This window comes from Magnolia sinica, chromosome 19 (assembly GCF_029962835.1).
Source record: "Magnolia sinica isolate HGM2019 chromosome 19, MsV1, whole genome shotgun sequence".
In the NCBI taxonomy this organism is placed as follows: Eukaryota; Viridiplantae; Streptophyta; class Magnoliopsida; order Magnoliales; family Magnoliaceae; genus Magnolia; species Magnolia sinica.
Genome location: NC_080591.1, coordinates 134074 through 158383, shown reverse-complemented (window position 1 = coordinate 158383; position 24310 = coordinate 134074). Strand labels below are relative to the sequence as shown.

The 24310-nt window shown below is 38.7% G+C and overlaps 2 protein-coding genes across 4 annotated transcripts in view; one reads left to right on the top strand and one right to left on the bottom strand.

The window, feature by feature from the left end:
- Positions 1-6952: 6952 nt before the first annotated feature.
- Positions 6953-19455, bottom strand: LOC131234461 (DNA-3-methyladenine glycosylase 1-like). 2 transcript variants are annotated; one of them, XM_058231359.1, is made up of 2 exons: positions 18283-19455; positions 6953-7373 (listed from the first exon to the last, which is right to left on the bottom strand). In XM_058231359.1, exons 1-2 carry the CDS (start codon positions 19335-19337, stop codon positions 7136-7138), a joined length of 1293 nt encoding a protein of 430 aa, XP_058087342.1. In that variant the 5' UTR covers positions 19338-19455; the 3' UTR covers positions 6953-7135. The 2 variants fall into 2 exon arrangements, with proteins under 2 accessions (XP_058087342.1, XP_058087343.1); XM_058231360.1 differs by lacking the exon at positions 6953-7373 and adding an exon at positions 17921-17951 and having other exon boundaries at positions 18283-19449.
- A 368-nt stretch (positions 19456-19823) lies between these two features.
- LOC131234462 (polypyrimidine tract-binding protein homolog 3-like) overlaps positions 19824-24310 on the top strand; it is a 30003-nt gene continuing 25516 nt past the window's right edge. The window contains exons 1-4 of one of the 2 annotated variants that reach the window (XM_058231362.1): positions 19824-20035; positions 21191-21261; positions 21357-21428; positions 21540-21616. In XM_058231362.1, coding sequence (XP_058087345.1) covers positions 21408-21428; positions 21540-21616 — 98 coding nt within the window. In that variant the 5' untranslated portion in view covers positions 19824-20035; positions 21191-21261; positions 21357-21407. The remainder of the gene's footprint in view (positions 20036-21190; positions 21262-21356; positions 21429-21539; positions 21617-24310) is intronic. The other variant, XM_058231361.1, reaches the window with a different exon arrangement.

The following is a 24310-nucleotide window of genomic DNA, read 5'->3' as shown; positions in this document are numbered from 1 at the left end:
GTGGTCCACAGTTGCATTAATGTTATGAATTAATTTTGAACTATTTCTTCCAATATGGTCCATCCATGATGAGTTTTGCCTTTAAACTTAGGTAGATGATATGAAATTAAAATTACTTTTATGTGGACGGCTTTAAATCTTCTACAAGACGATCCAGTGAGCCCCACATAAAATATGAGATGGGTTCAATAGTTAAGTCCCATCCACCAAAAAGTCATTTAGCATTTTGTATCTCTTTTTTCTTCATTTTATAGGGGAGAGGACCATTTTAGCTATCAGAACCGTTACCACGTCCATGACACCCACTCTGGCATTCACCCATTGTCATGCCCTTCATTCTGACGAGTTTTTTAGTGTTTATATATATATATATATATATATATATATATATATATATAGCCACTCTTTCTAACGTAGAAGCTATGATTATCAAAAGTAGGTTTATTTTAGGATAATAAAGGCTTTTGTGTGTTATTGTTTTTTTTTAGGTATCAATTATAAAAGTTTATGAAAGAAAGGAGAGTGTGGTAGTTTCTTTTATAATTATTTTTTATTTTTATTTTGGTTGTGTATGATTTTTGAGAGTTTATGAAAGGTTGTAATGGATAGATGAGATGAATATCAAAATAAAAGAATGCTGTAATGGATGAATGTTTTAGTAGATGAATGTTGTAATTAATGAATGTTGAAATGAAAGAATGTTGTAATTAATGAATGTTGTATGGTGGATTGCCGATATTCATCGTGGATTGCTGATAATTAGTAATCACTGTGGATTGTTGATAATCACTATGGATCACCGATATTTAGTGAGGATTGTCGATATTAACCGTAGATCGCTGATATTCATTATGAATTGTCGATTTTAAGTGAGAATCACCGATATTAATTACGGATCGGCGATATTCACTATGGATCACTGATTTTTAGTGAGGATCACCAATATAAATAATGGATAACCGATATTTACTTTGGATCGCCGATAATAGATGTAGATCATCGATACTCACCGTGGATCATCAATATGCACTGTGAATCGTTGATTTGACGAAAATAGTCATAACTCCCTCATTACATGTCTAATTTAGGTGATTTTGTACTCATTGGAAAGATAATTTAATTAAATTTCAAATGGATTTAGAATTATCTCATCTGGACGCCATTTGATTACCCAAAAGTGGGCCCAAAGTTCATCAAAGACTGTGGATCGTCAATACGCGATGTAGGTCGTTGATCCGACAAAAATGGTCATAACTCCCTTATTATGACAGTTATGATTATTTATCCATTACAACATTCTCTCATCTTAACATTCACCAATAACAAAATTTATTTACTCCAACATTCATCTATTACAGCATTCTTCCATTTTGACATTCATCCATTACAATATTTTTTTGTTTCAAAATTCATCTATTATAACATTATTCCATTTTGACATTTATCCATTACAATATTCTTTCGTTTCAGAATTTATTCATTACAACATTCTTCCATTTTGACATTCATCCATTGCAATATTCCTTCGTTTCAAACTTCATCTATTATAACATTCTTTCATTTTGACATTCATTCATTACAATATTCTTTTGTTTCAAAATTCATCTATTATAACATTCTTCCATTTTGACATTCATCCATTTAACAAACTCCCACCATCATACCTAATAAATAAAAAATAAAGAACAATTATAAAGAAACCACCACACCCTTTTCCCTTTCAAAAACTCCCACCATTGATGCCCATTAAAAACAACAACACACAAAAGTCACTATTATCTTAACCTAACCTATCTTTGGCAATCATAACTTATACATCGAAGAGTGTGGTCAGAAATATTTTTAAAAAACATTCAAAAACTAGTAAGAATATAGGGAATGATGCTAAATGCACGACGAAAGCTCGTCGAAGTAGGTGTCACGGACGTGGTAACAGTCCTAACGGTTAAATTGGTCCCATTCATTAAAAAAAAAAAATGAAGAAGAAAGAGAAAGAAAATGCTAAATGGTCTTCCCATACAAGGGACCCACCTATTGAACCCATCACACAATTTATGTGGGGCCCACTAAATCGTCTTATTGCAGATTCAAGCCGTCCAAATAAAATAGATTTTAATTTCATGCCATCTGCCTAAGTTTGAGGACAAAACTCATAACGGATGGACTATATCAGAGGAAACAATTCAGAATTAGCTTACAGCGCTAATGTAGTTGTGGGCCACAGACGAATCCAAATTTTTTAAATGACCCTAATAAGTTCACAGCTATCCAATTAAAGTGAACGGATTATATTAGTTGAAAGATGACCCAATCATTGATTAAGTAGGGTTCACACCATATTATTAAAAGGCCCTTTCGAGTTCCGTGTTAAGCTAACGTTATGCGAGGGGATGACTGACAAAGGTGCATTTTTCTCCTAAAAGCCAAAAAGTCTAGCATAAAAAAAGATAAGCATTAAAAATCTAGCTTTAGTGTCTTTTATTATGCCATAATTAAGGGTTATTTTGATTAATATCCCAAACACGAAATGCGCGCATGGCTTCAGCAGCTCCTTGGATTCACCAAATTGGGTGGATCCCTGATTGTGGGCCCACCTTGATGTGCATGCCTTAAATTCATACCTTCCATCCATTTTGACAGCTCACTTTATGGCGGAATCCAAAAAAAATGGAGCCAATCCAAATCTTAGGAGGACCGTACCACAAGAAATGGTGATGATTGAATACCCACCATTAAAAGCATTTTCGGGGCAACCGGAATGTTTATTTGCCATCTAACCTCTTGATAAGGTCATAAAGACATGGATAACGGGACCACGCAAATATAAGCTTGATCTAAAACTTATGTGACCTAAAAGATACAAGCTTGATCTAAAACTTATGTGACCTAAAAGTTTTTAATGGTCAATCACCAGTTTTTCTTGAGGTGTGGTCCACTTGAGAATTGGATCTTCTTCATTTTTAGGATCATGCCCTAAGATGGGCTATAAAAGCATCCCTCCTACATACATGCGATTCTTCCTCAACCCCCACTCACTACTACCCAACAGGGAAATAAAGCGTCATATGTCATCAACGACGGGCGGTGAGAAAATGCTTATATTTGCTGCATCAATTAGCTTGTATGCACACATTCCAATATATCCTTCATTTGGCATTATTTCTATGCCAATGATGGAATGGTTACAATTTCCTAACAAGAATTCAATTCTCTCCATGATGGGATCTAATTGTTAATGGACCTATTTTTGTGTGAATGATCTTAATCGTCCATATTAAAGGCCAGGTTATTGCTCCAATGGTTATATTTGTCCAATCAGATAAATCACTGCGGTGTTTGCATGGGTTAACTGTCCCAATGCAACTAGTATAGTATCCTGACACCACCGGAGCATTACTCTTTTTAACTAAATTCATTATATAATTATACAATTACAACTTTGGAAAAGCATTTTCTAGTTTTAGATTTTAGTAAAGATTTATCCGATACAAAGAAAATCGATTTGTCAATAGGTCTGGTATTTATCAAACATTTTGGATTAAAGCTTATAGGCTCAAATTAAAATTCAATAATGTAATCCCAATGTAGCCCTATGGAGCACTTAAAGATTGATGTTGATACTGTAGAATGCTTGAAGATGAACGGTGACACTTAGTCGTTTGACAATGCAAAGCTGAACTATCCATAGCAAATGTCCAATTGAGGTTATATATGAACTGGAGAGCAGTGTGACAAATATTGCCAAGCTTTTCGGAATCTTGCCAACTAAATGAAACCATATAATTGTGAGAATATCACAGATTTTCATAATGTCAGCAGTTTTCAATTTTGAAATATCTTGATATTTACTAGCAAAATTATTTAGAGCTTTAAACCAATTCATCAACAATTATGTATTTGAAAATTTAAAAATTTATAAATTTAAATAAATATGATTATCTTTTTTAGCAAGATTTTCCTGATAATATTACAAGAAAACCTCAATATCAAAATTTGAAAATCTCCTGAGAAATTCAGGAGAATGAGATTTATCACCAGAACACACACACATGAATGGCTCCTTGCTGTGCCTTGGGCGTATCATGATGTATATTCAACATTTCCACTGATAATCCATTAGCAATTAGATCAGGTGGGCAACACAATTCAGGAGCAGTTTACAGGGGGGGGGGGGGGGATGGACGCCCATCCTTGGTGTCACCGACCAACCTGAGGCCTAACGTGTGATGGCATATTTGAAGGTTCATACACATTGCAATTGACCCTGCAAAAACTAAGTGTGGCATTCACCTGAATCACGAACCAACCAAATTTGTAGGCTTCAGCCATTAGATGGGCCCCGCTCCCCATGAATGTGGAGATTTTTGATTGATTGTTCATCATTTTCAGTGGTGTGTCCCCACCCAATAGTTCCATCTACCCTACCCTACTTTCAGAGTGACCCGTTTTCATGGTAAGACAGTCTTATTGTACAGGGTGAGATGTATACAAAGACCATGGTGGGTTCCACATTGAGATGCTCACACAACTTAGTTATACGTCCAACTAGTTGGTCTGTGGGACCCACCTTGGAGTTTGTATGCCATTCCACCCTTCCATCACAGTACCCCCACCAAATGAAAATGGGATGCCCAAAAATCAGGTCAACCCAATCATTTGTTTGGACCCAGATGAACATGGAGGTTATTTGTTAGTTATTTATTTTTATTTTTATTTTTTTGGCTGGGGAGCAGGGGCACCACCGGTCGTGGGTTTGCTATGTCCCCATCCCCAAACCTTTTAAACAGCACAAGGAGTGACCTATTGTCGACCCAAACCGTTCATTCATTCGTACAAGTAGAAGCAAGCCATGGTGCAAAAATCGTGCCACTTAGGTGATCCTAAGCTTCCAATCAATAGCATGACAATGGACAGTCAGGATTGACCAGAGAAATAAAATAGGTCCAATCATCATCTAGAAACATCTAGTAAAAATATCACACCTACTATTTCCTATTATTTTAAAGTAACACTGATTTGCAGATGATTGTACAAATTAGCCCCATTCAAAGGATTAGGATTCTTGCACCATGGCTTGCTCCTGCTTGTATGAACAAGTCACCCCGTGCACCATTTAATATGTTTGGAGATGGTGGAGACTTGGACCAACCGGCAAAATCCCGAGTAGTTGGGATAAGGCTTAGATGATGATTTAAAAGAACCTTTAATGATCAAAATATGGGTGGCAAGTACATAACAATAGCGAAATGTGCATGGAGAAGTATATTAGTGCTTACAAGTTATTCTTTCAGCAAGTTTGTAAAGTAAGTTGGAGAAAATCTCCGATAGAGGATCATCAACTAATTCAATTTAAATGAAAAACAAAAATTTTACATTAATATGCTTATCCACTTTGGCTTCAGACAATGAAAACCTATAAGGGAGAGATGACGAGAAGATCTTGCTTGAAAGAGTATCCCTCCATCTATCTGTGACCTGAGTCTAGAGTCTAGACTCTAGACAGATTATTGGCCGAATGAGGCACAATCCCTAATGTTTAACAGAACTAGCTGCTTGCTGCTAACACTCCTGTCTACTAGCAAATTGTCACATCAAGAGTTACATTTAGAGTTGATGATTCCTTGGGATCTCTCTGTGTATTAAATGGGGAAAAAAGAGAGAAGTCCATTCGAGGGAAAGGATAATATGACCCAATCATCATCATCATAAGCCTTATCCTGACTAGTTTGGGTCGGCTACATAAATCCTATCTCACCGCTTCACTTGATCAGGATTCAGGGGCCATAGTTGAAAAGATTCAATGAAGAGGCTATTCAGAGAGATGCCTTGCTTTGTTAGAACACTGTCAATGGAGTTGGCTTCCCTTTGAATGTCATGACTAGAAGGCATCTTTAAAGCAGAACATCTTTTTATAATATCATTTATACATAAAACCCTTTCTCCCAAGGGCTCAACCCTGTCTCCTTCAATAATGAGAGGAACCATAAAGATGGAGAGATGGTGCCTCCTACCAATGTTCAAAATATCGGTATCGTGTTACATATTATATAATTGGGATACACATAATCGGTTATCGCTTGTATCGGGTAATTTATCGCACTTTTTGGGAAACATAGGGAAATTTGTTGAATTTTTCAATGAAACTTTATGTATTGTTAAAAAATAAAAAAGAGACCTTAATACATACTTTTAAATCATAACATCTAAAAAAAAAGTGCACATAATAGGTTTCCTTTGTATAAAGTCCTAAGCTATGTGTTGTCTGATTGAACTAATGGAACTATATTCAAATTGAATGCATAGCATTTAGATTGTACGTGATGATCATTTCATCAAACACTCCTAAATACTTCAAATTGGTCTCAATTGATAGCTAGTTGAAGGAAAATTTTGAAAAAATATATATATTTTTTAATAATTTTTAATTAAAAAATATTTCTATTTTTTAAAATCAACAAGGACTTAACAAAAACATTACAAACAATTTGCGAGAAACTCAAATCGGACCATCGACACTCAAATTTCGAAATTAGAGTGTATGTGATAATCATTTAATTAAATACTCTTAAATACTTTAAAATTAGTCTCAATCGATGGCTGGTTGAAGGAAAATTTCCAAAAAAAAAAAAAAAAAACACATGGAGGACATGAAGAACCAACGGATATCGAAATCAAAGTTCTAACTCCATGATTTTCATGGAAAACATGAATAACCAATGGATTTATAACCATTTGACACTGATTTAACATAATTTCAATATAAAAAAAGGATCGAAAATTGAAAATGCTCACCAGATCGAACATGTGAGATATATCAGCACTACCTATGTGTTTCATATCGCACAGATAGGATACAAGATATATCGTGAGATATCTCGACCGATATCGTCAACATTTAAAACATTGCCTCCTACTTCAATTGCCATCCATTTTGCATCATGAGCGCGGAAGATTTAAGGGCTAAAATGATAGCTGGATTTTGTGTTTGATAGTTGATATGGGTCGCAACACCAATTCCAAACGATCAAGGATTCCCCAAAGAACTCTCATCGACATTCAATTTCTACCCTATGGAGGAATTCAGCAGGCAGGTGCCTAAGGCGACATCTGCTTCCTGTATAGAAAATATAAAATTTTAAAAATCAGAAAATCTCGCTCTAAATTCTTTCTTTAGCCCATATAGCCAACTTGTAAGAAGAAACTCAATATGCTTCAGTAGCTTTAAAGAGGGCCCAAATGCGCTATCATTATTTCTTTCCATATGCCCCACGGAATTCTTTTCATCTACCTCGGAAAAATTGGTAAAAGAAGTGACCTCCGTAACATTCTGCCTCAAGGCCGATCTGGACCACTCACTCAGCCCTCCATTAGACCTGACACAGAACCAAGAAGCAATCAAAAAATACTGAATAGATTGAAGAAGAAAACCTAAGTTTCACAAGCCATCTTGCAATGACGAAGACTGTGATCCAGCCATCTCTGCATCTTCCAAACATAAAACATATGTTGGGAATGCAGAAAATTCTTCTTTAGAGTTGATCCAGTGTCAGAATATCTTTTTTCTATGGAGAGGTGCAACAAAAAGCTTATCCACCCTTGAAGGGGCACATCATCCCCAAACCTTAGCACATAGAGGCTTAGGTCTACTTACTGCATATAGAGCTATCTGAAATTCCTAAGCGGAGAATCTTCCACCTAGATGCATAAGGCCAAACACATTTGTCCTCCCTGTTGCTGTGAGAAGGACCTCATCGAGCATTTTGAGAAGATATTCTATGCTTTTTCTAATTTAGTCCCATAGATACCTTCTGAAGTAAGAACTCCAAACCAATCTACCGCTCTTCATGAGAAGATTCCCTTCAAGAAATAGAACAAACTTGGGAAACAGTTGGCCAACAATACATCTCCCCACCTCTTCACAAAAATGAATTTGGTTGCTCATCCCAACTTCGAACATCACACCCTTGGAGAGATGATGCAGGACATGAAATTCAGATATAATGTGCAAGATTTCAGGCTTAAGATCACGTTAGTTCAGAAACAATTACACAAATTCCATATCCCACACAAAAGTCCAAACATTCAATTAAGGAGAATCTATGTGAGTCTAGGCCTACACACGTTAGGGCTGGATCAATAAAAATTATGAACCAAACAATACTCAAATGGAAATAGAAATCATCCACACATGCACAACAATCAGTCCATAATCCAAGGGATTCACCAATTCCAATTCCGGGAACCTTAGGGTAAGAAAAAAGGGCAAACAAATTAGGGAAAACGCAATCTAGGGTTAGAGTTTATGAAAAACAGGTATGAGAGGGTAAAGAAGACGAAAACCTGAACCAGAAGATTGTTCCCGCGTGCGGACAGCGGGCCGGGGCACTCGGACGTGCGTAGGTGCCTGGCCACAATGTTCGAAATATCGATACTATCGGCTGATATATCGGCCGATATTATCGGTATCGGGCCCTAGCGAGACGAAACTCCTCCGATAACCCCTGGAAGATACCGAAAATCCAAAATTTCAGATATCGGCCAATATTATCGTTAATATCGCGCCTGGGAGAGCATCATTATCCGAAAAAAATGAAAAAAAAAAAAAAAGAAAAACTTTCAACAGTAGATTTCGGTACCTGTAAAGAAGATTGTCCTGATCGGAAGCTGCGTTTGATGGGCCATTCGAATCCAAGTCTCTGATTTGGAGAGATTTGGGGGCGAAATCGAGAGAAATCCTCCAAATCCCGACATTTGGGAGAGATTTTAGGGTTCCGGCATTCCGGAACCCTCTCTGCTTCGAAAAAAAGGGCCTCGAGCCCTTATTTACAGGAAGTGGATGGGCTAGTGTACTGCACACCACCGACCTGAATGGTGTGTTGACGTCACCAAGTTTTGTGGGTCCCATCGCAAGTTATATGTTATATCCAAACCATTCGTCCATTTTACGAGCTCGTATTAAGTCTTTACCCAAAAAATATGACAAATCCAAAGATCATGTGGACCACACTGAAAATAGTTGTGGGACATTAAACGTCTACCACTGAAACCCTTTTAGGGTCACAGAAGTTTTAGATCGATATGGATTTTTTTTTCCTCTTCATCAAGGTCTTTGTGACCTCGTGAAAAGATTGGATGGAAAAAAAACGTTATGGCGGGCCCTACGAATGTTATAACGGTGAGAATCATTGCCTTCACTGCTATTTGTGGTGTGGTCCACCTGAGATTTGGATATGACTCATTTTCGGGCTCATGATCTAAAATGATCTCTCCAAATGGATTAACGGTGTGGATATAATAAATACATTATTTTGGGGAGAATGTAACTTTGATCTCCTTTGAACTGTTTGTACAACTCAGCTCGAGGATCCTTAGCGCCATCTTTATGGACGAAAACGGATTGGCTACTCCCCCTATTTTTCTAGATCAATTTATGTTGTTACACAAAAAATGAGGTATATCCCAGTCTCAAGTGGACCACATTACAGGAAACAGTTCTGAATGAACTTCGACTATTAAAAATTTTTTGGGGACCATAAAAGTATTGGATCAAGTTGATCTTTGTTTTTGCCCTTCATCTGGGTCTTTATGACCTAATCAACAGATTGGATGTCAAATAAACAGTACAGTAGGCCTTAGGAGGATTTAAATGATGGATATCCAATCACTATTGTTTTCGTGTGGTGTGGTCCACCTGAGATTTATATCCCTCTCATTTTTGGGGTAAAGACCTAGAATGATATTTAAAAATGGATGAACGGAATGGATGAAACACATACATTATGGTGGGGCCCACAAAGCACCGACCACCAGGGGAGTAGCCAATCTGTTTCCTTCACGGGCGCGGATTTCCTGCGAAAGTCTCTGCAGGAAGTTCCTGTGCTGGAAACTTAGGTGTGCCCCACCATCGAAAACTTCCTAAGGTCCATTGTGACCATCCAACCCATTGATAAGTTCACACATACTTGGATGAAAGGAAAACACAAATATCAGATTGATCGAGAAAATTTTTTGGCCCACAATTTTTAATGGTCAATAACTACTATTTTGTGTGGAGTAGAACACATCTACCTGAAATTTGTAACTGTCTCATTTTTTAGGCCAACCCTTAAAATCAGGTTGCAAAACCAATGGACGATGTAGATATGTCGTGCATGCATCAAGGTGGGTCTTATTGTTTTCAACAGTAGCATCAATTCCAACTATTTTCACTTGCATGGTCCACATAAGTTTGAATGAAGGGAAAAAACAATTATCAGCTTGATCCAAAACTTTTGTGGTCACTAATGGTCAATCACCATCGTTTCTTATGGTATGGTCCCCCTGATTATTGGATCTGCTTCATTTTTTGGATGATGTCCTAAAATGACATGGAAAAACGGATGGACAAGGTGGATATTGAATATATACATCATTGATAGGTATGTTTTCTAATTTCTAATGTATCTTTTGCTTTTAAATGCATTGGTTATGTTTTCATACACATCTTTATACAATTATAAATGTTATGCATCATATTTGAATATATTTACCTTAGTTTAATCAGATAACGCATAACTTAGGACCTTATACAAGGGAAATTTATTATGTGCACTTCTTTCTTGAGATTTTATGATTTAAAAGTGTGTATTAAGGTCTTTTAAAATAATTCTTGAAGTTTCATAAAAAAAAATAAAAAAAAATCAATTGTTTTGCCAATGTTTCCCCATGTTTCCCAAAATGTGCGATAAATTACGCGATACAAACGATATTTCCCGTGCGATAACCGATACGTATCTGTATCCCAAGGTTGTGATACATTGTGCGATACCGATATTTCGAACACTGCCTAGCCACACGTGCGAGGGGGCGTCGAACCCGGAAAAGCTCTCCTTGGCCCTGGTCGGCCAGGGGTGGGCTCCAAAACTGCGAAGTTTTGGGTCGATCCGAGCTACGGCCTGTGCGTGGTGCTTCGCCGAAGTTTCAACCCTCTTGTAGGGCCAGATTCTGGAAACTGGCTGTAGGGAGAAGATTTGCTGCAAAACTGATGGATTCAAGGCGGGGATAGCTGTAGAAAGTGAGATATATGGATGGAGGAGGGTAGGGGCGGATGGGGATAGATGTGGCTTCGCACCATGACAGTTAGCCCTTCGAAAAGGAAGTGCTTTGCACCCACTTGAATTTTTCCATAACTTAAAAACTCAGAGAGTAGAAAAAAACTTGTAGGAATTTTTATTAAACTTCAATGAATCAAAAGAACTACAAGGGGTGCCTATTTATAGGAAAACCTTATACTCCAAAACTCGGGCCATGTGCGCAACCTATCACTTGGCGATTAAGTAAACCAAAATAAAAACTAATCAAAGAAATTTAAAGTGTTCATGATATTCTAAATAACATAAATAATCAAAACCTAAAATATGAAATCAATCCGACTAGTGGGCCACGATCATGAGATCCCATGATAGGCTTTACTTGGCTATCACGCCCACTCTCTTGAACCAAAACTCTGTCTTCTCACTAGGAGGCCCTCCTTCGACATCGTCATCGAGCCAGATCGACGGTGGGGCCCTCCCTCTCCTTGTATGCATGCGCGTGTGCACGTGATGTCCCCATCAAGAGAATTTGCCTACTCCCTTGAATCATCTCCAAACTTGGAAATTGCCTTTCAAATGTATAAGCTCCTCCCACCAATCACTCCTACCAGATTCCAGCCCCTCTCCTCCTCCCATAATAGCAGGAGATGACCGTCCAAAAAAGGGAATCATGTACACAACCAAACCTCCACCACTACCACTTTGCCAGCAGCATCCAGTTTTTCTCCCTGTTCTGCCTGCACCAATTCCCCCTTTGCGTTTTGGCTTTTGAAATATCCTCCCATTTGGTGCTCGAGTCTCCTTCCCACATGAAATCCTTTTGTAGCTATTTGAGTTTCATAGCTACCTTAGTGGAGATTTTAAATAGCAGTTAGTATGTGGGCAGATTGACAGTGTAGCATTAAACAGTCACCAAGGGAAATATATGATCTTTTCCATGACATATTTCCATGAAGCCAGTCTTTTCTCGTCTCTCTCCACAAATGGATCCCAGGTCGATTCAGCAATTGGATTTGCACCAAGAGGAAGGCCAAATATTTTATGGTAAAGACTCCACCTTGCACCCTATAATAAGCATCATACTATCCACTATTGACAAATCCAACTCCACTCCTGTAATAGAGCTCTTGCCAAAATCTCAACCAAAGACAACCTTGAAACAACAGATTCCACAAACAACTGCAATTTGGTTTGGCACCATGTCACATAAAAGAAACTGTATTGTTTACGAACATGAGATAGGAGATTCAGCTCTAAAAGAGTCCAAATTGAGCCTTCTGCGATGATAGAGAACAAGGAAGGGGAAAGAGGGTCCTGTTGTCCAAGGCCTCTGGAACTTTGAAAGAATCTTCTTAAGAGAGCCACCCAGAAGAAGTGAAAATGAGATTGATGAGATGCAATCCTTGATCCACCTCACCCACTTTCCAAATCCGCTATTTACATCATGTACATGGGGAAGTACCAATCCAAATGGTCATAAGCTTTCCCATATCTATCTTGTGGAACAAACCTGGGTAGCCACTTCTACTTTCTAGGCTAACACATCCATTGGCAATGAGAAACCCATCCATAACATGGCAATTATAAATATAGGCACCTTGGTATGAAAAGTATGATCAATGCAATGGCTTATTTGGAGCCTGTTAGCAACAACACTGGCAAAAAGTTTATAAAGGCTTCCCGGGAGGTTGATAGGTCTAAAGTCACTCAACTCCTTCACACCTTAAGATTTCATCGGCTCAAGATTTCTGAAGCTAGGAGATGCATTCTCAATGGGGATTGTTTTCATTTTCTTTCTTAGGATCTGATTGCTTCTCTTCCAAGTTTGGAGAACCTTCCAATCCTTCCACAACATCAGGATTGCCAAGATCCCCCAAAATCTCTCTTCCGCTCAAGCTTACCAAAGACCAACTTAATGTAAAATCTTATCTTGCCTTGATGAGACAACTTATAGAAAGGGAAGCATGCCGAGCCCAAGGTTTCACATATCAGACCACCATCCCCTAGTTAGGTCCAGAAATCCCTGCATATGCAGCCACATTTCCAAAGCAGGAGGAGAACAAGAACTGAATACCTGAAGAGGCTAGGATGATTGGACTGTGATCCGATATTGGCTTTCGGAGGGTAGAAGAGGTCATTGCAGGGAAAGAATTGTCCCACTCCTTTCCATAGTACTCACATTAATGCCAAATGCACCGTTCTACACAAAATACAACCTCTAGCTGAACCCAATAGCACTAGGAAAAGTATGTCCCTACCACTACATATTAGAGAAATGCCAAGAGATTTCATGAAAAGCTAAAGCTCGAGGACAGTTTCAATCCTCCAGCACACTCTGCCTGACATCAATAAAGACCTAATCTTTTTTGCTAGTAAAATAGAGAAACAAAAAAGAAGACACAACAGAGGGCCTCAAATTCAGACAGAATGCAGAGCTAGAAGGCTGCACAATACGAGGCACAATGACCACACTGGATATTAAAAAGTACCTCAAAACATGACAATGCCAGCCAAACCATAGTATGGAGAATAGCTCTGCAGCCACTGATGCCCAAGGGCCAAAAACAAGAAAAGAAATAACCCCTAGGCAAGCCAAGCAGCAGCCCATTGATGATGGAACAATCAGATACCCACAAGCTTTGCCAATCTGACACAATTATAGCAAAACACTGGCCTGGCAACGGCTCATGGGCAAGCCCGCAAGAAAGGAACACTAATATCAACCTAGGTATTGATATGTAAATGAATATGTTAATGGGGACACAAATCTTGGTTTCTAAAAGTTCAACATGTAACTCAGTTGGATAGTTTGATCATTTTGCTCATTTACGTTGATTCAGGAATTGGTGAATAACTTCGATCTATGTACCCAGATATAGTACTGATACACATACGAGTACATTAATGGGGAGACCACTTTCCATTTCTAAATCTAGGGCATGGATGATGCATATATCCATTTGAACATATTATTCATGGTATGTTTATGGCATTTGCATTCGATAAAAAAGTCTTATGACTTGTACTTTCTATTTAAAACAATTTCATGGCTTTACTTAAAACATTTGGATCAATGTTTTTTGAAACATTTGTACATACTTCTTCCCCTTCTTTTCCCTTTTTTTTTGTATTGTTTTGTTTTCTTCTTGTTCCCCTTTGCTTTTTAAAATAAATAAATAAATAAAATTGTGAATATTCTTCGAAAACCAAAAAGAAAAAAAAAAGGAGAGAGAAAAAGAAATAGTGAGTTCAATGAAAGTATCGTATTTAGGGTAAGCCTTTTCACAATATAAAACGTTAGTAGTAGCGGACACTTCTACCCATGCAATTAATTTTTGGAGAGCTCCAAACTTTGAGTATCTAAAGGATATGGGAAGACATTTGAATTAGTGGTTTCTGGGGAACCTATGGATAGGAATTTCCCCAAAAAAGCCCGTTGAGTTGACTCCCACCCTCCCTCTACATCTCTCTTCACCCCCATATCTCGTAAGAGTAACTTTTTCCTTAATGCAACAGCCGATACAACTGCACATAGCTGTTTTGTAATTCCATGCTTCCAAGTCCCATCTTTCCTTCCCTTCCTCTCCCCACTGTTTCATGCCTTACACTCCCCTATGACAATAATACAAAAGAAATGCCTAGGGTCGCAACATATCTCTGTGTATCGTATCAGTATCCAGTCTCAGTATCAGTCACATATAATGCAAGGCTTGATACATTGAGAATATACAAAGCATCTTGATACATTGAGAATATACAAGTATCTTGGCATCTTCGAGTTGAATATGATTCCCTGATTTTTGGCATATTAGTTTTTTTTTTTTTTTTAATGACATAGTGATTCCTAAATGGTCTCCACGATACAAACCCAAGTAGTAAAATAATTAAGAGAATATGATCATTTTGTAAGAATCTTTAGCGGATGATTTAATTGTTAGCCACACGAAAGCAGAAGAAAAAGACGAGGACGAGGAGATAGTCCTAGAAAGTAGGAGAATGTCCTAAAAACCACATGCCTTCTACTATAAAAGAATACAATTATTTTGTAAGAATCTTTAGTGGATGATTTAATTGTTAGCCACACAAAAGCAGAAGAAAAAGACGAGGATGAGGAGATAGTCCTAGAAATTAGGAGAATGTCCTACATGCCTTCTAATATAAAAGGCAACGGCCTTCTCTCATTGTTGGGATCACATGTTCATTCTCGTGCCAAAATCATGTCAATCCGAAACTCTGGTGAGCCACACCAAAGGGAACAATGCAAATCATGTCAAAAACTCCCTTGCTTTCTCGTAGAAGGATTTGACCGAAAATATTTTGCCGTGGGCCCACCTCCATACTCTCTTGTTCTACCTTTGACGATTGACAGCTCCAAGAGCATCCATAATCTGATCAGATTTTGCTTCTCCTCCCTTAGATCCCATCTAAAACTTGGTAACCACACTAAATGAGATCCAACCCATTCTTTGAACTCAAAGAATGATATCTGCAGTAGCAATCCTCCCAGAACCTATAGCACAACTGATCTTGCATGGATAAATTCTCCACACCTAAGATGGTTTTCCAAATTCCAGAACTTATGTATCGGCAGGTTCTAGGAGTGCTCCACCCATTGTTCCGCATACTATATTTCAACAACACCACCTCTTCCCATAATGCAACCCCCTGCATTGCCAATCCTAGGAGAGCTTGATTGATGGCTTTCATCAGTTTGTTATCCATTCCTCCTACCTTGTTGGTTCTTGTACCTCATGACACTTATAATTATCTTCCTCTGCTTGCAACAAGAAATCCCTTTGCAAGCATTCCACCATACAAACAAACATTTACTACCACAAGAATGCAAGAAATTGGTCGGTTTTTTATAAATAATGAACCTAATACCAGTGTTCAAAATATCTTTATCGCTTTACGTATCACATTCTTGGGATACAGATACATATCGGTTATCGCATGGGATATATCGGTTGTATCGTGTAATGTATCGTTGTTGTTAGAAACATGGGAAAACATTGGGAAATTAGTTTAATTTTTCAATAAAACTTCAATGATTGTTAAAAAAGACATCAGTACATACTTATAAATCAAAATCTTACAAAAAACAAGTACACATAATAGGTTTTCTTTGTATGGGGTCCTAATCTATGCGTTGTCTAACTGAATTGATGCAAGTATATTCAATGTCTATTCATATAATTTATAAATGTAAGAAAACGTGTGGAAACAAACGCAATACATTCACAAGCAAAAGAAGAATCACTAGATTAGGTTACATACATGCTTAATTTTATGTTTGGACACAAAGATTGCAAATGATTTGCGAGAAATTGGGAAATTTTGATTTTTTCAATTTTTCACAACTCACCATCTCTTCCAAATCTCGAAATCGAACTCCCAATCCATGACTTTTCTTGCAAAACATGAAAAATCATGGATTTGTATCGATTTGACACTAATTTAACATGATTTACAGAAAATAAAAGGATCGGAATTCAAAAATACTCACCAAATCGAACATGTGGGATATATCGCACTACCTGTGCATTTCGTATTGCACAGGTAGGATACAAGATATATCGTGGGATATATTGGCCGATATCGTTGATATTTAAAACACCGCCTAATACAATAGGAGTTGGTTGAAACAGTCCTTCACAATCTCTTAGAGTTCTCCCTCTTTCATTAAAGTTTGCTTATTTCTCAAAAGAAAATAAAAAGGTTCTCTGAAGAATATCCAGTGCTAGTAGCAATATTTTATAAAACACGATATATTAAGCAGATAGTAGTAACTGGGTATCAAAGTTAAAACATTTTTTCGAATTGTAATATCATAGGTATCAGAGTTTATAACAATTTTTTTAAAAAAAAAAAAGAACGTAATATCATAGGTATCATAGTTAACAACATTGTTTTATAATGGTAAGCAAACATGTAGGCAATATCTCGCTTGTATACTTCACCAATCTAAAGGGAAATGCCGTACTTAGCTGCAACAACTCTCCTCTAGAGGCTGGAATCCTCCACCCCAAATATCCACATCGGCTTACCAAGGAGGGCCAATTTACCCACATCCAAACATTTAAAGCCCACACCTCCCTCAATCACAGACTTACACACTTCGGACCAACTGAGGAGGTGAAATATCTTTTTGGCCGTGGCTCCTTGCTAAAGAAAATCCATGCTTAGAGAGAGCAATTACTCTTCCATGGAGGAAGATTTCTCTCCATTCTCTTCACAACCTATAGCAAGTTACCACACTAAAACAACCCACTTCCCTAACATAGAAAGTAAATATCTTTTGGGAAAAACATTGAAGCCCCACCAATTATCTTTCAGAAATCAGGGAGAGTGGTAGAAGGGTATTAGTAATTTTGCCCAAAACTGAACAGCTTGGACTGCCATCTTAACTTTGCATAGAATATGGAAATAGTAATATTTTGGTGGCTATTATAAGCTCTCCTCTAATTTAAATTAAAGATAAGGCAGGGAACTGACGTGCGGTAACTGCAGTTCCACTGCTGGAGTCAGTCATAAATGTGGAATGGCTGTTATAATTTCTGGAATCTGCATAGGACAAAGGGAGGAAACCATATCCATGTTCTCACGTCGCCTTGAATTGTGCTCTTCTAGGCTTGTGCCTTCAGAAAAATTATGCAATTTGAAGTGGTTTGACTATTTATAAAGTCATGTAGTGCTAAAAACTTGGGAGTCTTTTCTAGTGCAGTTAAGTAAGAACTCTTCATGTGTTGAACGAACAATAAACAAAATGATACCGTTCTGATAACAAAAGCGTAGTAGTAAGTCCAGTTATGAAGCCATTCTAGTCTGTTTTACTGGGGTGATGATGGGTTCTTCCCAAGAGATCAAATGTTCCAGCACCTGCAACATAAATTCCCCCATTTTAACTTGAATACAGTAAAAACATCCAACTGTGCAAGTCAGGATATAGTTAACATGATACAGTTTTATGGATCTAAGTCCCAGAAGCAGTTTTTTTTTTTTCATTCTGAGTTTCTGATCGTAGGAGAATATCCTTTAGCATCAACATGCAATGATAATTAATTAAGGGCAAAACAAGGAAACCAACAAGAGTTCATGGGACAGTGCGAAGCAGCAGCACAAAAGAAAAGACAAAAGGTCAAGAAAGAATTGAAAATCGATGGAAACAGCTGCAGGAAATCCGAATGAAGCAGAAGGGAAGACACTTCACTCTAGATTGGCAATGCCATTGACCACGGGATGGAGAAGTTGCTGCTGCGGCTGTCCAGATGCTGCTGCTGCCACAGCTGCAGGAGAGCCCTTTGCTTCCACAAGCCTCCACATGTACCAGGAGCCAACAGAGCGATATGGCCTCCATCTGTCACAGAGCTGCTCCATCTGAGAGGGGCGAGGGAGCTGGTCGAGATTGTAGAGAAGCTGGACGCCCTTCCGGACACCAAGGTCACCGACAGGGAGGACGTCCGGGCGATGGAGGGAGAAGATCATGAACATGTGGACAGACCAGGCACCAATGCCTTTGACCATGGTGAGCATGGAGAAGAGGGACTTGTCGTCCATGGCCACAATAGAGGAGTCGGAGAGGATCCCGCCTCGGTATTTAGAGGCGAGGTCGTGCAAATAGGTGGCCTTGCGGGCAGAGACGCCGATCTGGCGGAGCTGCTGAGGGGTGAGGGCAAGGACAGAATCAGGGACAACACCAGCCTCGCCACCGCAGAGGGAGAGGAAGCGGGAGTAGATGGAGGCAGCAGCCTTGAAGGCGAGCTGCTGGTAGAGAATGCTGCGGGCGAGGGAATGGAAGGGAGGGTGAAGGTTGTGGAAGGAAGGAGGATCGTGGATGTCGATAAGGCGAGCGAGGTGGGGATCGGAGGTACGAAGGTGGCGGAGGGCCAGACTGATCTCGCCTTCGCTGGATAGGGTTCTTGGTGGAGGAGGAGGAAGAGAGAGAGGGAGTCTGGTGGTAGTAGTGGTGGAGGTTGTCTGTAGAGATTTCTTCTTCTTCTTTTCATTATTCTTCTTCTTCTCCTTGAAATTCTCTTCATCTTCTTGTTCTACTTGTTCTTCTCCTCCTCGTTGAAGAGGAGAAGAGGAAGAGAGCTTCCGGATCTTCCTGGGGCGGAAGGGGATCTTGGAAGAAGGGTTTGGAAGAGAAGAAGGAAGAGGGTTCTCTTGATGATGATGATGATGATGATGATGATGGGAAGATGCCGGTAGTGCTGCTCCTGCTGAGGTTGTGGTTATGGTTGATTGTGCGGCTTGCTCCCCCATGTGTATGTATGTGAGAGAGAGAGAGAGAGAGAGAGAGAGAGACCCACACACAAACAATGGATGAGATGATGATGAAATAGGGGGCTTCGATTGTATTTGCTCCTCATGTCCCCCCTGACCAGCGTACATACGCCCACAATGCAACAAGGTCTACGTTCCGCTGATAGTTAACCACCATTTTAGAAATTAAGGTGGCTTATACACTTCACACATGGGCGGCTCACATAAAATGCAATCTCATCCGTTCGACTCGTGGGCCATACTGTGGATGAATCAAATCCTTAATGTGAAATTGGCTCGTAGAAATGTTGATTTCACTTAAGGTCTCTACTCCCATTTATTTTTCTCTTTATTGCCCAATTCTTGGAAAGGATCTTTGGATCGAGGTGTTTTAAATTAATGCATTTGTTATTGCAGCTTAAGCCACGAAAAAAGCAAAAGAAAAGAAAATCCACCATAAAAGAGATGTGTAACATGATATGTAACAGCAGGGGCTTTGCCACCATACTTCGGAGAATGGAGTGACTATTACCGCAGACTTGTTGCCGATTATTATACTTTAAAAAAATAAAAAATAAAAACGAAAAAAAGAGGGAGGATGAATTAGGTTTCGAAACCGGGGTTTCCTTCTCGTCTTCTCCACTGCGCCATCTTCCCCCGACGTCTATCCTGTTTTTGCTCCGTTTCTACACGAATAGGTATGTCTAGTATTCTTCTTCTTCTTCTTCTTCTTCTTCTCTCTTTCTTTTTATTGTATTTGAGATATTATTCAATGGTCGGATGAATGGTTGAATGATTCCAACTGTTTGGGATTTCAGTCTGTCCAGGTTGGGTGGGGTCATGGTTCAATGATACAATGCCCAAAGCATTCACATGATGGTCCATGCACTAAAAATCCCCAATATTGGAAGATCCCTTGCATATTCATTTTTCCGACTTTTTTTCCTGTTTAAATTCAACCATTGCTGTCTTAACTGTCTACTTGCTGGGCCACCTGTTCAGGTTTTTGCCCCCCCATTATGAGTGGTTGTTCTTCTCTCTCTCTCTCTCTCTACTGTTTTTAATTAACTTAATTATGACCTCATGGGTTGATCCATTTGGAACAATTTGGACCATGTATACGTCTGGTCCTTGTTTTAATACGTTGATTGGTGGCTGGAGATCTTTGGGACACAATTTCTGGTCTACCGTAATATTTCCCTACTCTTTTTTTCTAATGAAAAAACCAAACATTTCATTTATTTATTTATTTTGTTTGTTAGCATACCAGTGGGATTGGGACTTTCAATCGTAGGTCATGATCATCCCTTTAGAGAAGGATGATACAACTGCATAGAATGCATGCAAAATTGATGGATGCAATAAGGTATCATACAATGTTTCGCAAGCTGAAGGTACAAAAGGATGTGGGTGGAGGTAGTGAGAACAGACTTGATGGCCTATGGGTATGGCCCTTGATAGAGTGGAATGGTGGAATACGACTCATGTGGCGAACCCCAATTAATTGGGATGAAGCTGAGATGATAATGATGATGATATGGACCATTACTTGTATTTTCCATTTTACCATCCATTTGCAGGCTGTGTATTGGATACTGAGGATTGTCCAATGGGCAATGGGAGATTTCTACTATGGTTACCACCATATGTATGGTCTGGATCATGAAAGTTGGGCTTTCATGGCCCTCATCTATAAAGATTGCTGGTTTTTTCCCCCTAACTTTATATGTTGAAGTAAATGACATGAATTGGTAGTGATTGTTTCTCTTTACATTGAATTCAACTATATTTTACCTGTATGTAAATACTAAATAGTGAAATTCTTGGATTCTCTGCCATTTTGCTTGCTGCAGAGATCTGCTAAGATGACAGAGCGCCTTCTAAGGTTATTCATGTCCGAAACGTTGGCCATGAAATATCTGAGGTATTTCAAACCATCTCTTTTTATTTTGAGCATTGAAACTCTAATTGCAATTTGTCTTCACAGTTGTTGCCTTTGCACCTGTTTCTGTTTTTCAGAGTGATCTGCTTCAGCTGGTGCATTCTTTTGGAGTTGTCACTAAGCTTGTGATGTTACGTGCCAAAAATCAGGTTTTCTTTCTGGGGTCCTGGTTGTTTGGAACTCTATAGTTATTACATGCATGCTTATGCTCCTAGACTGCCTGCATTTAGTTGTTTGATCTATATCTGCTAATCTGTCAGGCTCTTCTCCAGATGCAAGACATGGCTTCTGCCGTCAATGCACTGCAATACTATACAAATGTTCAGCCCAGCATTAGGTACGCAGATATTCAACTCTTAGTTATTCTTGGTTGGATGGAGGCTTTAGGCTACTTTGGATGTTGCTAAACTCCTGTTCGTTGGATTGGCCGTTCACCTAGTTGGACATTGTTGCTAAACTCTTGTTCGTTGGATTGGCGAGTTTGATGGGCTTTTTCCATCTGGCCAATGCAAAATGGTCTTTCCACAATTTCCAAGCAGTGCCTCGAAATGCAAATGGCCACCTCGAATATTGGATGGAATGCCCATTTTAGTGATTTTCCAAACAGGGTCTTACTCAATTTGGATTTATTACCTGAAACTTGGGATGGTGATATAAAGGCCATCCACGCTTCTTTTAACTTCTGAGCCTTTATTATGCAATCCAATTTTAGCCCACATGTGTGTGCCAAACCCAAAGCGAGCCCCATCTGATTACACTTGCAGAGAATTTCATGAAAATCAGTCGGTGTATTAAGATTAACATGCATTTGATGTAACATGATGAAATTATCAACTACAGACCTTTGTTATTGTTATTGTGGGTACAACTGCAGAGCTGTATACACAACTGTAGGGCTGTTTGTACAAGGAGATTTCCTGATAGCACCCAAGTGACTTGGATGAGGGAGAGAATGAACAACCATACTGACCTCACATAGGGGCAGTGTAGAAATAGATGAGTGACTGATTCCTCACTATGACAGCAGAGAACACAGCTGTTTGGGATACCGAAACCTCTCTTCTTTAGCTGATCTTGAGTGAGGATTTTTGCCTTCACTGTTGTCCACATGAAATCTGAGATTCTTGGAGGGACGATTGTATTCCGAACACAATAGGAAAGGACCTAGTTTCATCTTTAAAAATGGTCCAGAAAAAGGATTTGGCTGGGAACTTCCCCGTTGCAGATTCCAGGCTTTGTTATCTTATTCATAAATAACCTTAACCGGTTCCAGGATGGTCATCATTTCTGCAAAATGCATGATTTCACATCCTTTATGTTTCTTCTGAACCTGATGTGCCAAACCACTTTACAATTTGAAAAGGTTGCGCAGTCTTTGACCAGAACTTGGCACTGGACTGTAACTCTGTCGAGGTCGCGGAAAGCCACTCCAAAGGCTTATTTACGACCCATTCATCCTCCCAAACCTCTCCTTTCTAGTGCCCCACTTAGGAACCGATCCCCATCTTTTGCTGCTATCTCCCATATTGCAAATCCCCCTCCAGATTTCTGAATGGAACTGATCCAGAACAAGACTTTACCAACCACTGTCTTCATGGCACATCTTTTATTTTCAAACCTTCTTCCGTTCTTTTCCTTCTAAATATCCCAGAAAATAAAAGTCTGGGGGCATAAATATTATCCAATTGAATTGATTTGATGTGGAGTCCCTGTGAAACCATTCTAGGCATCGTTGACACAAGGACTGATAAGCGGAGAAAGGCACATTTAAAATAAAGCTGAAGAAGCCCCATACATTTGTAGCCATCCACAGGAACCTTCCCCGATAAACATCACCAAAGATGAAAAGAGAGGTTGGATAAAATGTCTTTATTCCACAACCATTTCCAGACGTTTTGATTCTGGCCACGGTTTTTCAGCACTTCACACGCGGATTTAACAGTAATTCTCCTAAAGGCATAACTGACAAAACCAGATGGTCCTAATTGCTTACTATTTTAATCTTTTATCCTATTTGCCAGGGAACATCCTTCCTTACATCTTTCTAAAAAAATAAAAATATATCCTCCCTGACATTTTCAAATAAAAATTCCTGTTTCCCAAGATTTTAAAAAACAGCATCAGCCAAAAAATGCAATACAGTTCCACATCGGCCAAAGTATGTAATGAGGCTTTTAACTTAAGAAAACAATTTCCCTCAACGATATTGAGGAACAAAAATATAGAAAATTCAGAAGAATGGTGTGAACCTAACTTAAAGCACTAAAACGTCTTGATTTGGGCTTGAAATTCAAAGACCATTGGATTGATTAAAGTAGCACGTTTCCTGATTCATGAAAACAATTTCCCTCAACGATATTAAGGGCATGTTTGATTTTCCGGTGAACTGGTAAATACCGTGTAAAAAAGTAATAATTATTTCCCCTTACATTTACAACATACCTGATTTGACAGCTTACTTTTTCACACAAAAACTAAGAATGTTACAAAATATTTGTGGGTCCCATTGTGATGCATTTCTCTTATCCACACCGTTCATCCATTATTCCAGTTGAATTCATAGCATGATTAAAAAATTGAGGCATATCCAATACTCAAGTGGACCACGTCATACAAAAAAGGGAATCGAATACTTACCGTTAAAAACTTTGTGGGGCCACTGTTTCTTTTGGCGTGGGCCACTTGAGTGTTGGATCTGCTTCATTTTTTGTCTCATGCTCCAAAATATTGTAATAAAACAGATGGACAGAATGGATATATCATATGCATTAACTTGCAGTTCAAAAATTAAGATTATCTCTTTTGAACCAATTTCAAAGGCACAAATTCCTAAGAATTTTCAAATACGGTGAAATCGTAATAATTACTATTTACCGTGTATTTCCCATTGCTTTTAAAAAACAAACAGGCCCTAAAGGAAAAATAAAAATAAAAATGGATGAATAGTGTCAGCCCTAAGTTACAACTTGAAAATGGCCTGATTTCAGCCCCAAAAATTAAAATTTGTTGGATTGATCTATGCAACAAGGCT

Excerpts from the sequence above, each read along its gene's own strand:
- LOC131234461 (XM_058231359.1), bottom strand. The coding sequence starts at position 19,337 with ATGGGGGAGCAAGCCGCACAATCAACCATAACCACAACCTCAGCAGGA. Across the intron at positions 7,374-18,282 it reads AATGGCATTGCCAATCTAGA|GTCTAATGGAGGGCTGAGTG; the intron begins GTGAAGTGTCTT and ends GTTCTGTGTCAG.